This window comes from Rattus norvegicus, chromosome 4 (assembly GCF_036323735.1).
Source record: "Rattus norvegicus strain BN/NHsdMcwi chromosome 4, GRCr8, whole genome shotgun sequence".
NCBI classification, from domain to species: Eukaryota; Metazoa; Chordata; class Mammalia; order Rodentia; family Muridae; genus Rattus; species Rattus norvegicus.
Window position 1 is genome coordinate 72,052,542 of NC_086022.1, and position 15,872 is coordinate 72,068,413.

The 15,872-nt window shown below is 41.8% G+C and overlaps 1 protein-coding gene across 1 annotated transcript; it reads left to right on the forward strand.

The window, feature by feature from the left end:
• The first annotated feature begins 273 nt into the window (after positions 1-273).
• Tas2r144 (taste receptor, type 2, member 144) lies at positions 274-1,233 on the forward strand. Its single transcript, NM_001025150.1, has one exon. It carries the CDS (start codon positions 274-276, stop codon positions 1,231-1,233), a length of 960 nt encoding a protein of 319 aa, NP_001020321.1.
• Positions 1,234-15,872: the final 14,639 nt, after the last annotated feature.

Consider the following 15,872-nt stretch of genomic DNA (forward strand, 5'->3'; position numbering starts at 1 on the left):
CTGTGCTGGACATTCTTGAAAATTCTGTCCAATACATTTCTGAAGGCTCCCAAACAAATGGGTGTTTATGAAAAATGGAGTCAGAGCCAATAACCAAATCCTTTCATAATTTGCATTTCAAGCCTCTTACTCGTAGTCATGTGGCAAACCAATAAAGAAAAATAGGAAATAACTCTCAACCAAGAAAGGAAGTGTTGCAGTAACGCTGACTGTGGGAGTATTCAAGGGTAGACACCACTTCTCAGTGAGGAACCTAAGTCAGAGACAGACAGCATGGCAATAATAACCACAGATTCCGACTACTATACTCACAGGTATGAAGTGATAATCCCTTTCGTGGTCTCGACCATAGATTGTATCGTCGGCATCATTGGCAATGGCTTCATCACAGTCATATATGGGACTGAATTGGTCAGGAGCAAAAGACTCCCCACTGGTGAGCACCTTATGTTGATGTTGAGTTTTTCCAGGCTCTTGCTACAGATCTGGATAATGGTAGAGATTACCTATCAACTATTTTTCCCCATGATTTATAACCATAATGCCATGTATAAACTATTCAAAACCATCTCTGTGTTTCTGAACTACTGTAACCTCTGGTTTGCCGCGTGGCTCAATGTCTTCTATTGTCTTAAAATTGTGAACTTTGCTCACCCTCTGTTTCTTATGATGAAGCAGAAAATCGTAGTGTTGATGCCTCGGCTCATGAGTCTGTCAGTGTTGGTTTCCATCAGCTTAAGCTCCTTCTTCTCTAAAGACATCTTCAATGTGTATATGAATACTTCAGTTCCCATCCCTTTCTCCAACTCCACAAAGATGAAGTACTTCTTTAAGACCAATGTACTCAACCTGGCTTTCTTATATTATATGGGGATCTTCATTCCTTTGTTCATGTTCATCATGGCAGCCATTCTGCTCATCACCTCACTCAAGAGGCACACCCTGAACATGGAAAGCAGCACCACAGGCTCTAGGGACTCCAGCATGGAGGCTCACTTGGGTGCCATCAAATCGACCAGCTACTCTCTCATTCTCTACATTATCAATGCACTGGCTCTATTTATTTCCATGTCAAATATCTTTGGTGCCTATAGTACCTGGAATAGTGTGTGCAGCTTTATCCTGACCGCCTATCCAGCTGGACAGTCAGTGCATCTGATCTTGAGAAACCCAGGGCTGAGAAGAGCCTGGAGGCGGTTTCAGCACCACGTTCGACTTTACCTTAAAAGATAGAACTAGTGACTGGAACCTGGAAGTATTACAAGACCTAGCCCAACCAGTTTTGCCTTTTCCTCACAGAGCTCTTCACTCACTTTTCCCACACACAAAACCTGCTCTAACACTAACTAATCCTCCCATAACTGGATTCTTACATGAATGGGAAGTTGAATTAATTTGAAAATCTAAGCAGAAGTAAGAAAGGAATTTGAAGATCGACTCAAAAAAAGTACCTTTATACAGATTTTTTTTATATCTGGCCCCATCCTTTTCTCTTCTCTCCATGACCCGCTGAGGCTTAGGAGAAGATCTCAGTTAAGCTAGAAGTTATGATGTTATCTGCTGAACATCCTTTAGTTCTTGAAGATACCTTGGACAAGAGAGAAAGTCATCTGATCTACTTTTTGACATTCTGATATCCTCAAAGAGTGCAAAGAGGACAGCTATCAGGCACAGCATTCACAGTGAAACCAGAATTCCTACAGAGAAAGGGATTTAGGAAACAAACAGCTAGCTACAGTTGTTAGGATATAAGATATTAGGACTTCCTTTAAAAGTAAAACATGAAGAAAGAGGCTTTGGAGTTGAGTGATTGGAGGCCATGTTTCCTGCTAAAGAAGTGACAGAGTAGCATCGAGCTCCCAGAAGTCTCCGGAGAGGAAGAAGAGAAGATGAGATAGCATGTAAAGAGAGTCTGTAAAGACTAGTAACACAAGGAGTTTCTCTGGACTAAATGTTGAAATAGAAGATGGAAACATATAGTTAATTGTATTAGTTATTTTTTCCAAACAGGAGGGGATGAAGGAAGAAAAAGATAAAAGAAAAGTGGAGTAGAAAAGTGTCAAGTAAACAGATAGCTCAAATCAAATATTAATTTTTCTTATTAGCAATGTATAGGCACCTGCTGGCTTTACCAGTTAAAGGATACATTGAAGAAACTAATGGGGCTTGGGTTACATGGAAGAGAACGTAGAGAAGGAAACCACTCCTTGTCATTGTCACCTCTCAGAACACCTTGGAGGCATTATTTCAAAGGGTTGTGTACAAAATGGGGACATGAATGTATCTTCTATTGTGTACCTTGCAAATTAAAATTACTGAAGAAATTAGAAAGAATGCTTCTGCTCATAGGAAACTTAGGGATCTCTCAAATAATATGCAAGGCTGACAGGAAAGACAGACTGATTATGATGTGCCCCTTTGCCTGTCAGATTCATGTTGTAGAACCTGTTACACCTAAAAACCACAAATGAAAAGAAAATAACTCTCTCTCTCTCTCTCTCTCTCTCTCTCTCTCTCTCTCTCTCTCTCTCACACACACACACACACACACACACACGCATGCATACTCAAATGTGTTATATTGTAATTGTGAATATGTATTCTTTTGATTTATTTACCTTATTTATTTTATTTGACTGACTATTATCTTTTTATAGTTGTTTATAGTAAAGATAAATTAGATTGTGGGTTTCATTCCAAAGACTATAGAATGGAGAAAATTTTTTTCTAAGTAACAGATGCTGATAAAGTACTTCCATATCCACTGTATATATGATGATACATCACAAAAGAAACGGGAAGTTGATATCACATTAACAGGAATCCTGAGAAGATGCCAAAATGGGTAATCTCCCTCTGGGCTTGTTCTGAAGAAATGGCATATCCTCGTTTGCAGGCACCCAAGGCAGCAGGCAGGAAACTGAGTAGCCTATTGATGCTGTGTGTTGTCCTGCCTTCAACTTCATGAGACTCAGTCACATTCACCTTCTTCCTTTATGAAGACCTGAACTACACATCCAGAAAGTTTAGTCTTCAAGTAGATTTGTTTTAGACAGAAATCAGAAGTCCTAAATAAGGACAAAACTGGACTACTGCTGAACTGAAGAAGAGAACTAACTTCTCGAACCATGGCTTCCTGTTGTCCTGACATCCTTGCTGGAAGTTCTCAGAAAATCTGTCCCATCCCCTTTCATCACCCCTAGGAACACCCAGGATTCTTTTTCTTGCTCTGGATTTTTATAAACCGTATGGGAAAGGTAATGGGCTTTTGGAGACTGAAAGACTATGGTATGGAGGGCTCATTACCAAGATAGAGGGTCCAGGGTCTTAGAGCTGACTGAGTTCCCACAAATGAAGGGTTTATTGCAGCCAAGGTGAACATAGAATCTGTGCCTTGAGTACTAAGCTACCCCACAACCCAACACAGGACGAGGCTATTCCACAGCCCAACACCATCATTCCTGCTCATCTCTCTGGGTGTCTGCAAACTCCACTGTGGTTTCCGTGTGCTTTGAGTTTGTAAGTAACTTGGGTTTTTTCCCCTCCTGTGTCCTTCGGTTTGGGCTACTGAACAAAAGGGTCTCTGTCTCCTCTTCTAAATAGGCCAGAAGCTGCCTGCTGCAGGAGAGGCAATAAATTCAGGGAAATGCTCATCCTGTGTGTTCTCTGGGAAGAGGTAACAGAAGATTCTATTGATAAATAGAAGCTGGAAATATTCAGGAGCCTGTGGCTGAGAGTGGACAGATCTGGGCAGGAATGGTGTAGGAAGAGGAGTTGGGGAAGGAAAAAACTGTGAAAGGGAAGGTAAGAGGTGCTGAGAGCTGACGTTGGTCTTGGCCAGCCTCAGCTTGGGAGTAGTTTTCTTCCCAGAACTCTGCCTCAGTACCTCACACCCAGTACAATAAAGGGTATCCCATGAGTGTTCAGGAGCAGTGTTTCTGAGTAGGATGCTGCCTGGTTAATGGTGGGTAGAGCACAGGTGCTCTTTGTAGGTAAATTCATCTACCAACAGCCTTTAATGAGAAAATACGATGTTCTGGTTCATCTTTCATATACAAATATGACACGTGTGTGTGTGTGTGTGTGTGTGTGTGTGTGTGTGTGTGTGTTTATATGGTGTATGTGTTAGGGACCAAGGATTTGAGAAGTAACCCACTATGAAAACCAACTTCAAGCCAGCAAAAGTATCTTTATTCGGGAACTGATATATCAGAGAAATGACTGGGATTGAGATCCAAACCTTCTTAGCCAGGGGCAAGATAGAGCAACCTTTTAAGCAAAAGACCACAAACTAGGAGGTGGTGAGGCCAAGGGTAGGCCAACCAATCGAGGACATTCATGCTGTATGTTTCCAACAATTTTTCATACCTGGCATCTTAAGTGAGTTACTGCTTATGAAATACCATTATCCCTGATAACCTGGTCTAGATCAAGGCCAGTCAGTCAGAGCAGCCATGGGGATTCTTCCTAAATGGGCACTAACCAAGAAGACCTGGGGTGGGCCGTTATAGTCTAAGCTCACACCGGCACCTGGGGCCAGAAGCCGCTTCAGGGAATTCAGTTGCTTCTTAGAATTTAGCTTAGTAGGATTAATATAGTAAAAATGGCCATTTTACCAAAAGCAATCTACAGATTCAATGCAATCCCCATCAAAATACCAATCCAATTCTTCAAAGAGTTAGACAGAACAATTTGCAAATTCATCTGGAATAACAAAAAACCCAGGATAGCTAAAGCTATCCTCAACAATAAAAGGACGTCAGGGGGAATCACTATCCCTGAACTCAAGCAGTATTACAGAGCAATAGTGATAAAAACTGCATGGTATTGGTACAGAGACAGACAGATAGACCAATGGAATAGAATTGAAGACCCAGAAATGATCCCACACACCTATGGTCACTTGATTTTTGACAAAGGAGCCAAAACCATCCAATGGAAAAAAGATAGCATTTTCAGCAAAGGGTGCTGGTTCAACTGGAGGGCAACATGTAGAAGAATGCAGATCGATCCATCCTTATCACCCTGTACAAAGCTTAAGTCCAAGTGGATCAAGGACCTCCACATCAAACCAGACACACTCAAACTAATAGAAGAAAAACTAGGGAAGCATCTGGAACACATGGGCACTGGAAAAAATTTCCTGAACAAAACACCAATGGCTTACGCTCTAAGATCAAGAATCGACAAATGGGATCTCATAAAACTGCAAAGCTTCTGTAAGGCAAAGGACACTGTGGTTAGGACACAACGGCAACCAACAGATTGGGAAAAGATCTTTACCAATCCTACAACAGATAGAGGCCTTATATCCAAAATATACAAAGAACTCAAGAAGTTAGACCGCAGGGAAACAAATAACCCTATTAAAAAAATGGGGTTCAGAGCTAAACAAAGAATTCACAGCTGAGGAATGCCGAATGGCTGAGAAACACCTAAAGAAATGTTCAACATCTTTAGTCATAAGGGAAATGCAAATCAAAACAACCCTGAGATTTCACCTCACACCAGTGAGAATGGCTAAGATCAAAAACTCAGGTGACAGCAGATGCTGGCGAGGATGCGGAGAAAGAGGAACACTCCTCCATTGTTGGTGGGATTGCAGACTGGTAAAACCATTCTGGAAATCAGTCTGGAGGTTCCTCAGAAAATTGGACATTGAACTGCCTGAGGATCCAGCTATACCTCTCTTGGGCATATACCCAAAAGATGCCCCAACATATAAAAAAGACACGTGCTCCACTATGTTCATCGCAGCCTTATTTATAATAGCCAGAAACTGGAAAGAACCCAGATGCCCTTCAACAGAGGAATGGATTCAGAAAATGTGGTACATCTACACAATGGAATATTACTCAGCTATCAAAAACAACGAGTTTATGAAATTCGCAGGCAAATGGTTGGAACTGGAAAATATCCTGAGTGAGCTAACCCATTCACAGAAAGACATACATGGTATGCACTCATTGATAAGTGGCTATTAGCCCAAATGCTTGAATTACCCTAGATCCCTAGAACAAACAAAACTCAAGACGGATGATCAAAATGTGAATGCTTCACTCCTTCTTTAAATGAGGAAAAAGAATACCCTTGGCAGGGAAGGGAGAGGCAAAGATTAAAACAGAGACTGAAGGAACACCCATTCAGAGCCTGCCCCACATATGACCCATACATATACAGCCACCCAATTAGAGAAGATGGACGAAGCAAAGAAGTGCAGGCCTACAGGAACCGGATGTAGATCGCTCCTGAGAGACACAGCCAGAATACAGCAAATACAGAGGCGAATGCCAGCAGCAAACCACTGAACTGAGAATAGGCCCCCGTTGAAGGAATCAGAGAAAGAACTGGAAGAGCTGGAAGGGGCTCGAGACCCCAAAAGTACAACAATGTCAAGCAACCAGAGCTTCCAGGGACTTAGCCACTACCTAAAGACTATACATGGACTGACCCTGGACTCTGACCTCATAGGTAGCAATGAATATCCTAGTAAGAGCACCAGTGGAAGGGGAAGCTCTGGGTCCTGCTAAGACTGAACCCCCAGTGAACTAGACTATGGGGGGAGGGCGGCAATGGGGGGAGGGTTGGGAGGGGAACACCCATAAGGAAAGGGAGGGGGAGGGGGATGTTTGCCCGGAAACCGGGAAAGGGAATAACACTTGAAATGTATATAAGAAATACTCAAGTTAATAAAAAAAAATTTAAAAAAAAAAGAATTTAGCTTAGTACAAACTTGGAACTACATATAAGATAGAGTCCCTATATCTAAGGAGACCCTCAACATATGTAATACACACACACGCACACACACACACACACACACACACACACACACAATTATATGAATGTTCATTATTTTTCAAATTGTATAATGAAAAATGAGTTTTTAGCATGATATACAAAAGGGCTTGAGAGAGGTGGTTCAGCAGTTAAGAACATTTGAGGTTCTTGCATAGGATCCAAGTTCAGTTCTCAGAACCACATGGTGGCTTACAACCCTCTGTAACTATAATCCCAGGGGATCTGAAAACTCTTCTGGCCTCTGAAGATCAGGCTTACACGTGATACACATACATTCATACAACCAAACATTAAAACAAAAAAAATAATTTTTTAACAGTGCAAAGAGAAAAGAATCTGTTTCCCTGGACTTTGCTATGACTCGGCAACAAGCCAAGACACAGAGAAGATGCACAAATTGGGAAGTTAATAGGAAAGCCTCCTTGATCTCTTGGATAATGGTAACTCTACCCCATGAACTTTTTATAGGCAGGAGTCCTGGATTTGCTCTTTACTGGTATGAGACATTGGGCTGTAACTGCATCTCCTCTGCTTCTATATTTGTAAATCATAACATCCACCTGTAGACTCAAAAATGCCCAGAGCCCACTCAGACCCAGCTGGATGCACAAAGCACTGGGCCTTTCCAGTTCTTAGGCTTGGGGGTAGAGTGTGACCACAGGTCAGTGGTAGTTTGTTCTACTTGAATGGAAGGTGGAAAATGGAAGGCAGATGCCCTGAAATCTTCAGCCCCTGCTTCTTCACTGGGCAAGAAGAGAAGTGGTTGCCAGGCAGCAAGCATTCCAGTTTTAACTGCCTGGGAACTGTTTCAGTGTTGATTTGAACAAAAATAGGGCACTAGGTCAGGGGTCAGCAAGTTTTTTTGTTTTTTTTGTTTGTTTGTTTTTTTGTTTTTTGGTTTTTGGTTTTTTTGCCAAAGGCCAGAGAGTAGATGCCTTAGGTTTTGCCAGGCACAAAAGTCTCTGTTACAAGGACTCGCCTCCTGAGTAGCAGCACAAAACTGTCAGAGATGTTTAAAGAAATAGACATGGCTATGGCACAGAACAATTTTATTTATGGACACTAAAAATTTGAATTTCATATTATTTTCAAATGTCATGAAGTATTATTCTGCTCTTAATGCCAGGTGTGATAGCACATGTCTTTAAACACAGCACTGGGAAGGCAGAGATGAGCTAATCTCTGAGTTTGAAGGAGGCTGATCTGCTCCAGGACACCCAGGGCTACACACTGAAACACTATCTCAAAAAGAGAGAAAGAAAGAAAGAAAGAAAGAAAGAAAGAAAGAAAGAAAGAAAGAAAGAAAGAAAGAAAGGGAAGAAGGGAAGAGTGTAAAAGTATTCTTAGTAAAAGATGAAAGATTTATACAATCTACAGAGAAACCAGAGTATGGCTTTCCAGTAGAAAGACAGGACATCAAGTGGAGGGGTGGGGTTACCATTCCACAGTCAAAAACTGACCCAGAATTGTTCCTGTCTAAAAGAACTTCAGGAAAGGAAGTCCAGTGACCAGCCCAACTTAGAATCCATCTCAAGGGGAGGCTCCAAGGCCTGGCACTATTACTGATGCTATGGTGTACTTACAGACAGGAGCAGAGCATGGCTGTCCCACAGGAGACCCAACAAGCAGCTGACTGAGACAGAGGCAGATATTTATACTCAACCAATGGACTGAAGTTGGAGACAACTGTGATTGAATTAGGGAAAGGCTGGAAGAAGCTAAGGAGGAACCCATAGGAAGATGAGCAGTCTCAACTAACTTGGACCCTGAGATCTCTCAGACACTGAGCCACCAAACAGACAGCATACAATAATTGGTCTGAGGCCCCCAGCACGTATAGAGTAAAGGACTGCCTGATCTGTCCTCAGTGAGAGAAGCCTCACCTAACCCTCAAGAGACTAGAGGCCCCGGGGAGTGGGAAGGCCTGGTGGATAGAAGAGAGAGGGAACACCCTCTTAGGGATAGGGGGAGGAGGAGTGGGATGAGGAACCGTGGGAGGGCAGACCAGGAGGTGGGGTAATGACTGGACTATAAAAAAGTAAAGAAATAAAAATAGTGAAAAAATAAAAATAAAAATAAAAGAAAGTGAGACATTTAAAATGTATATACAAAAAAGAGGAGCTGGGGCGAAAGGGGTTTAAATTTTCCTCAAGGCACAGTTGTAGACACTGTGTGGCAGTTAGGTTTCACTGTAGATCATCCATGCACAAAGTAGGAACTTTTGTCATTCAGCGTTTCCAATACTTTGTCACTTTGTTGTGGTAAACTCCAACCCCAGTAAGCCCATGCAAGGAAATCACAACTTAATTAATATGAACATAAGCTGAGCGCCTAGATTGGGCAGGTAATAATCACTTTTTATTTCTTCAGTCTTTTCTACCCCTTTTCAAACCTTACAAACACAACAGGAAGCCAACTCCCACGAACTCTCCTTTGCCCTCCACACATTCCCTGTGGCATTCTTACGTTTGAGAGCATGCCAACATATGCACATATGCATGCGAGCACACTCGCTCACACAATTACTAATTAATTGGGAAAGTAAAATTAGGGCTGAGAAGTTGGTTCATCAGGTAGAGAATGACCTAAATTCATTCCTGGGACCCACTTGGTAAAAGAAGAGAACCTGCCTGAGCAAGTCATCCCTGGCCCTCTAGCATTCACAAACCAGGTATGTCTCCCATGCCTGTCAGTCCAGCATGTGAAAAGGTCAGGCTGGAGGATCGGAAGTTCAGGGTCATCCTCAGCTACATAGCACGTATGAAGCCTAACACAAATACGTAAGACTGTCTTTAAAAAACTTAACATGGGGCTGGGGATTTAGCTCAATGGTAGAGCGCTTGCCTACCAAACGCAAGGCCCTGGATTCGATCCCCAGCTCCGGAAAAAAAAAAAAAAGAGGATATGATAAAAAAAAAACTTAACACTTCCATTCTTCATAAAAAAAAATAAATAAATCATCTAGTTCCATAGTTTCCCCTGTGAAGGGCCTTAAGAGAAGACACAGGGTTGGGGCCTTTGAAAGATGCTCTGAAGCCACTCTTTCAATAAGTAAAGAGATGCACAGATTCGGCCTCTTTGGGAATATTTGAAGGCATTATCTGCAGCTTTCAAATAGTCACATCCCTGTCAACCATCTCTGCTAGGCTGAACCTCATGCCAAACCATTTGGCTTCCTGTATCAGACCCTACACAGTAAAGCTTTTGTTTTGTGTCCTTTTCATGAATAAGTAACAGGCTGGCTTATTACATATGTGTATGTCCATAGTTCTTGTAGTCTATGAGAAAAACACTCTTTAGTACCAAAACTCTAGATTTTGGATTTCTGCTGTGGTGATTATGGGTACCCTTCTGAGCCTGTCTCTCTATGTGAAAAACAGAGATAATCATAATAACCACTTCTAAGATTGCTGTGAGGCTCGAAGGTAATGATACATGTGTAATATACTAGGAGTCACTGTGTGAAGATTAATGCATATATCATTTAAATACATAAATATTCTATAATTCAAAGATTAAGCTAAAACACAATTTTCTCCCTATAAGAGTGAATTGTCTGAGTTGGAAAGACTAACTAAATTATATTTGACTAAAAACTCTGTGCAGAGTGGGGGAGTCTGGGGATGTAAATTAAGCCCCAAATGGTCACACTTAAAACTTCTATTCAACAAAATATAAAGTTTTCTAAATCCTGGCCTTCCTTTCTTTTGCTCTTTTGCCAGAGAAAGGGGATACCTCGGAGAAAAGCTCTTGGTTACATTAAATCAGTTAGAAGAGATCAAGATAGAGAGAAATGGGAATTTTCCACTGAGCATCTCCAGAGATACACATCAGACCAGGCTGGAACTCAGAAAGGGGTCCTATTACACCACACCCTCCCTAGGGAAAGTTGCTGTTTGCATCTCCTGTGGAGAGTCCAAAGGCAGCAAATGAATCTTTGGTTTATTCAAACCATTTAGTGGATGATACATTCAGGTCCCTATTGCAACTGGGATATGAGTGACAGAAATGTTTATCAGTGAAGAAGCAGCAAAAGGCCTCGTAGGAAAGACCATGAGCCACACAAGCCCCTACCTCTCTCACCATGCTCAATAGTGGGATAGCACCACACACACCATACTCATATATGCAGTGGAAAAAAACTGGATTTGTCTTTGCATACAGAGGCCCAGAAAAAGACTTTGGAAATCAACAAGTAGTAGACAGAATATGCATAGACTATATAAAGTGTTCGGGTCCAAAAAACACAAATCAGATGACTTTTGAGGTCCCTGGAGTGTCTGTAAGAAAATAGGGCAATCCTCTAGAGTCTGGAGTCTAGACAATCAGTCCCCACATCTCAAAAAACCAAGCTCCAAAGTCTGAGATGAAAACACTGGATATTATATGTCTAGAACTGCTCTCTGTGCCACCTCGTGCAGCCTCTGGCCATAAGGGAATCATTTATTTTCCCCCTGAAAGACTAACTCATATTTTATTCACCCAGCCTTAATTCAGGACCTCACTCGATTCAGTGCAACGACAACAAGAATTCATGAGCAAACCCTTCTTTTCTAGGAGAACCAAGAGAGCTGGTCACGCAGCTAGCACCACCCAAAACACTGAAGTACAGCTTTTAATAACAACCTTTGCTACGTGGCTCATTCTAATGCCATTCCTCTATGATCAGGAAACATGCATACCCACATGCTCTCGATCTGCATATGCACTTTCACAGACACACAACTTACGTGCACTCACACCACCGACTGAAAATCCTCCAGAGGCTTTTGATTGCCATAGATCGTCCAGTGGCATGAGAAAAAAAAAAAAGCCCTCTGCCACATCTCAGGTCAAACTTTCTTGACCACTCTTTTTTTTTCTTTATACACCCTAGCAAGCTTAATCACTTAAAGAGCTTGATGGATTGGCTCCTTTGTAATTTTGACTTTGGAAATGTTCAATCGTGTGGAAAAGAAGAGATACTGCACTCATCCCTATGTATCTTCTATTCAACCTTAATTAGTGCTGTTAGGGATCTGACGTGTCCCCCCAAAGACTTATGTGTTAACTGCTTTAATCCTGGATAGTGCCAAAATTGATGGATTATTGTATTACGGGGATTTGATTAATGGATGAATACACAGCCTAGTTCATAGCTGAACAAACTGGAAGGGTCCTGCTTGGCAGAGGTTCATCCTAAGTGAGAGGAGTTGTGTCTTTGAAGAGCATTTGGGACCCTGTTTTTTCCCCCACACTCTGTTCCACCTTTCTAACTCGGCCTCCTTCTAACCACAATGAAATGAGTTCTTCTCCGTGAGCCTCTCCTGGCCATGACACTCTGCCATAGGCCCACAGTGATGGGATTGAGTGACCTTTGAGGGAAGCTTCTGAAACTGTACACCAGAATAATTCTCTCCTCCCTTAAATCATTAATTAGTCTTGAGCATTTGCTACTGCTGCCATTAACATTTTGCCAAAACTGATCGGCTTCTGCGGGAGATTACAAATACATTTACAAAACATTTCTTTTGAGGGAGATTACTATACTTGAAATACTTGAAATACTTCAGCATGTCTTGTGTCTCTGGAGGTGAAGATTGTTATGAGTTCTTTGACTTCACATAAATCTCTACATCCTATAAAAATGAACTGGGTCCCAAAATCGGTCTTTGAAGTATAGACTGAAACGCGCCAAAGCACTCCTCTGAAAAGCTCTCAACATTTTCTCTAATACAACCTTGATTATTCCTTGGGGTGGGGGTACGGGGTGGGGCAAGACTACGTCTCACTACGTAGCCTCGGATCTCGCTATGAGACCAGGTTGGCCATGGCTCGCAGGGATCCTCCCGACTCTGTGTTCTGAGTGCTGGGATTGAAGTGTGTGCCGTCGTGCCCTGTCCTGGGACGCCATTGCAGGATGATGACTACGCTCCATACAAACTAAACTATAGTGGATTCTCGTTCTTCCCTACCACCTCCCTCATGTCTTCTCCAAGCGTCTTTCCACAAACTCTCCTGATAAACAACACTTTCTCCATTTCTGTGCACATCTCCTCTAGACTCCTCTCCTCACACCACATTCCACAGTGAAATGATACCCATTAGTATAGTATTCTCATTAGTACCCATTAGTATAGATCAAACTTTGACTTTAGAGATTGGCCGCTGTGTGGTTTGGTGATTTCGTCGTGAAAATATTCTCACCGCAGGATGTGTTCGGAGGGTTTTGGAGACGAGCAGGCGTCCTTCCAAACAGCAACAAAAGGCATCTCCAGAGATACCCTCTTCTTCAGTCCAGCATTATACTTGTGGTGTTAGCAAGATGTTCAGTTCCTCCAAGACTCGGCTTCCTAAACTTTACATAGGGTTTATTGATCGTTTGCATACTCGTTCATTGATTGTTGAACGTTTTCTTACAGTACCTAACACAGTGACGATTGGATATCGGGCCACTAGATGGCGACCGAGTCATTTCTTTAGCATAAACCTTTTCTGTAACTTTCCTATTCAACGTTAAGCAAACGACAAATCAAATATATGAATTAAACTGGTAGAGTTTATTTTCCTCTCTGTAAACTTTTTTATTATAGAAGTTTTCGTGTCTTTCTTTTAAATTCTCCCTGGAGACTCCAGATTCCGGCCACCTCTCAAAGCCCAGTATAGAAGCTGGTCTCAGGAATGGCTAGTCCCCAGTGAGTTGTGGAAAGAGCTATAACCAAAGTCACACCTCTCCCTCAGGGATCGACTTCGTGGCCTTTGCTGTCCTTCTCCCTTGAAAGAAGACAAGACGGCTTCAATTCTGACCTCCATTGTCACATTTCCCACCTAATCAGTGAAAGGCAATTATAAATCAATTCGAATCATTTAATGCATACGGTTCGAGAAATGGTGTGAACCAGATACGGTATCAGACACCGGCCAGGCATCCCACAGACAGAAAAGGCAAGAGCAGTGTCACAGAGAAATAAGAAATTCACATTAACAAATCCTCCCTAGGTGCTGAGAGGGTAAACAGATGTGAGCTCCCATTCATAACCAAGAGGTTATCTCCAATGACAACCACTTACAAAGGAAAAGTTAGTTTTTTCAATGGAGTCTCACTGGGTTTACAAATCACACTTAAAGACAGGCCTCACGCTCATCAATAAATGGCCATGACAAAATAAACTCAATGTTTTTGTAGATGTTGTTGTTCTCATTTGTCTTTGTTTAGAATGTTTTTTGTTTTGTTTTGTTTTGGGTTTTGGTGGTGGTAGTGGTGGTGGTGGTGGTTGGTTGGTTTTGATTTTTGTTTAGGGGAGTTTTTGTTTGTTTGTTTGTTTGTTGTTATCGTTCTTACTGGCCTTTGCTTGTATATTGTCGTCTCTGATTCTGTGTTCTTATGGGTTATTTCTTCCTCTGTGTGTGCATGGAACTAGGCATGTTTTTGTACATGTGTGTTGTTTTATTTTTCCTTGGTTTTCTTTTTGTAGTTACGGCCTGTTAGTTTTATACGCTTTCAAAACAGTGGAGTTGGGCGAGGGGGAGGTGGGGAGGATCTAGGAGGAGTTGGGGGAGTGGAAATGATCAAAACATAGGATATGAAAATGTGTTTCAATTTTTTTAAAAAATGAAATAAAGGAGGAAGGGAGGGAATACCTATATCAGACACTGAAGCAAGCTGAGTTACAAGATAAGCATAAGAAACTATGGGGAAGGCAGATTTATTTACTCATGAAATCTATGACAAGTGTGAATGGTGAGGGGAAGGGCTTGTTAAAGGGACGGAGCATGAGAGTCACAGCTTGCAAAGGCAGAGGTGGGTCCCGGGTTCTTCTTTAATTCAAACACAAATTCACATGGATAGAAAAACATAAAGAAAGAGTTTAAACCTATAAAACAAAACTGAGGCTCTAACTCCATTGGTAGAGGCTTGCCTAGCATGAATAATGTCCTGGAGTTAGTCCCAAGCACTACATAAACCCAGATAAGGAGGTGCACACCTGTAAGCCCAGTATTTGTGAAGTGGAAGTGGGAAGATATCTTCAGCTGTACAGCAAGTTTAATGTCAGCCAGATTATAGGAAACTCTGCCTCAAAAGTAAAAAACAATAATAAACTTATAAAACAAATAGATAATAACGGTAACTCATGGCCAAAGAGCTGGAGGTGACCTACTGAAGAACATTCCAAAAGCTCTAATCATGAGGCAAAGACTGAGTGGACTACAATTTAATATGGCATGAGCGACAGCAAGGGTCTTTAATCTTTATATATTTATATCTTTAAAAACAAGAGACAACTAACTAGACTCTACAAGGGAATGTACATGTCCATGTGTGCATTCACACACACACACACACACACACACACACACACACACAGTATCCACAGGCAGTGGTAATCCTGTGGGTGGGTCAGGAGGCCATGCTCACTAAAAACCAGAAATATGAATATTGAAATAGCAGTAAGACTTAGCTTCCTTTATGAATCTACAGCTTGGTTTCTTCTGCTTCAGTTACCCAGACACCAGAAGATAGGCAAATGGTATATCATAAGATTTTTGAAAGAGAGAGATACCACATTCACATAACTTTTATTTTATCATTAATAGTTGTTTAACCTCTTCAATGCCACATTTACAAACTAAACTTTTTACAGTAGAAGAAAGCATAGTATGTATAAAGTTTAGTGCCATGTTTTTTGTTGCAACAATCACTGGGGATCTTGGAGATAAGGAGACCATCACAATACTCACCATGTCTCAACACAATCAACAATTAGCAAACCGATGACAGTGTCAAAGGAGAGAATTCTTCTGCTGCTGGCTGAAGTGCCAGACTGCACTGTCATTCTCAATGTACACACCTGGTGAAATAAAGTACTCACATGCCCTTTGACTCAGAGATCCACCCCTGGGAAGGGTTCCAAGACAAGTTCTGGCACCAGTTCATAGAGATAAGGTCTCCTAGTGTCATTGACGTAATGAGTCCAAATCTCCCCAGTGGAGAGAATGGGTCAGTGAGGTGTGGTAGATAACCAGGGTAAAGCATGTAGCCGGCAGAAACAATTAACTCGGTGTGTTGATAGCAATGTAGACCATGTGGGGTA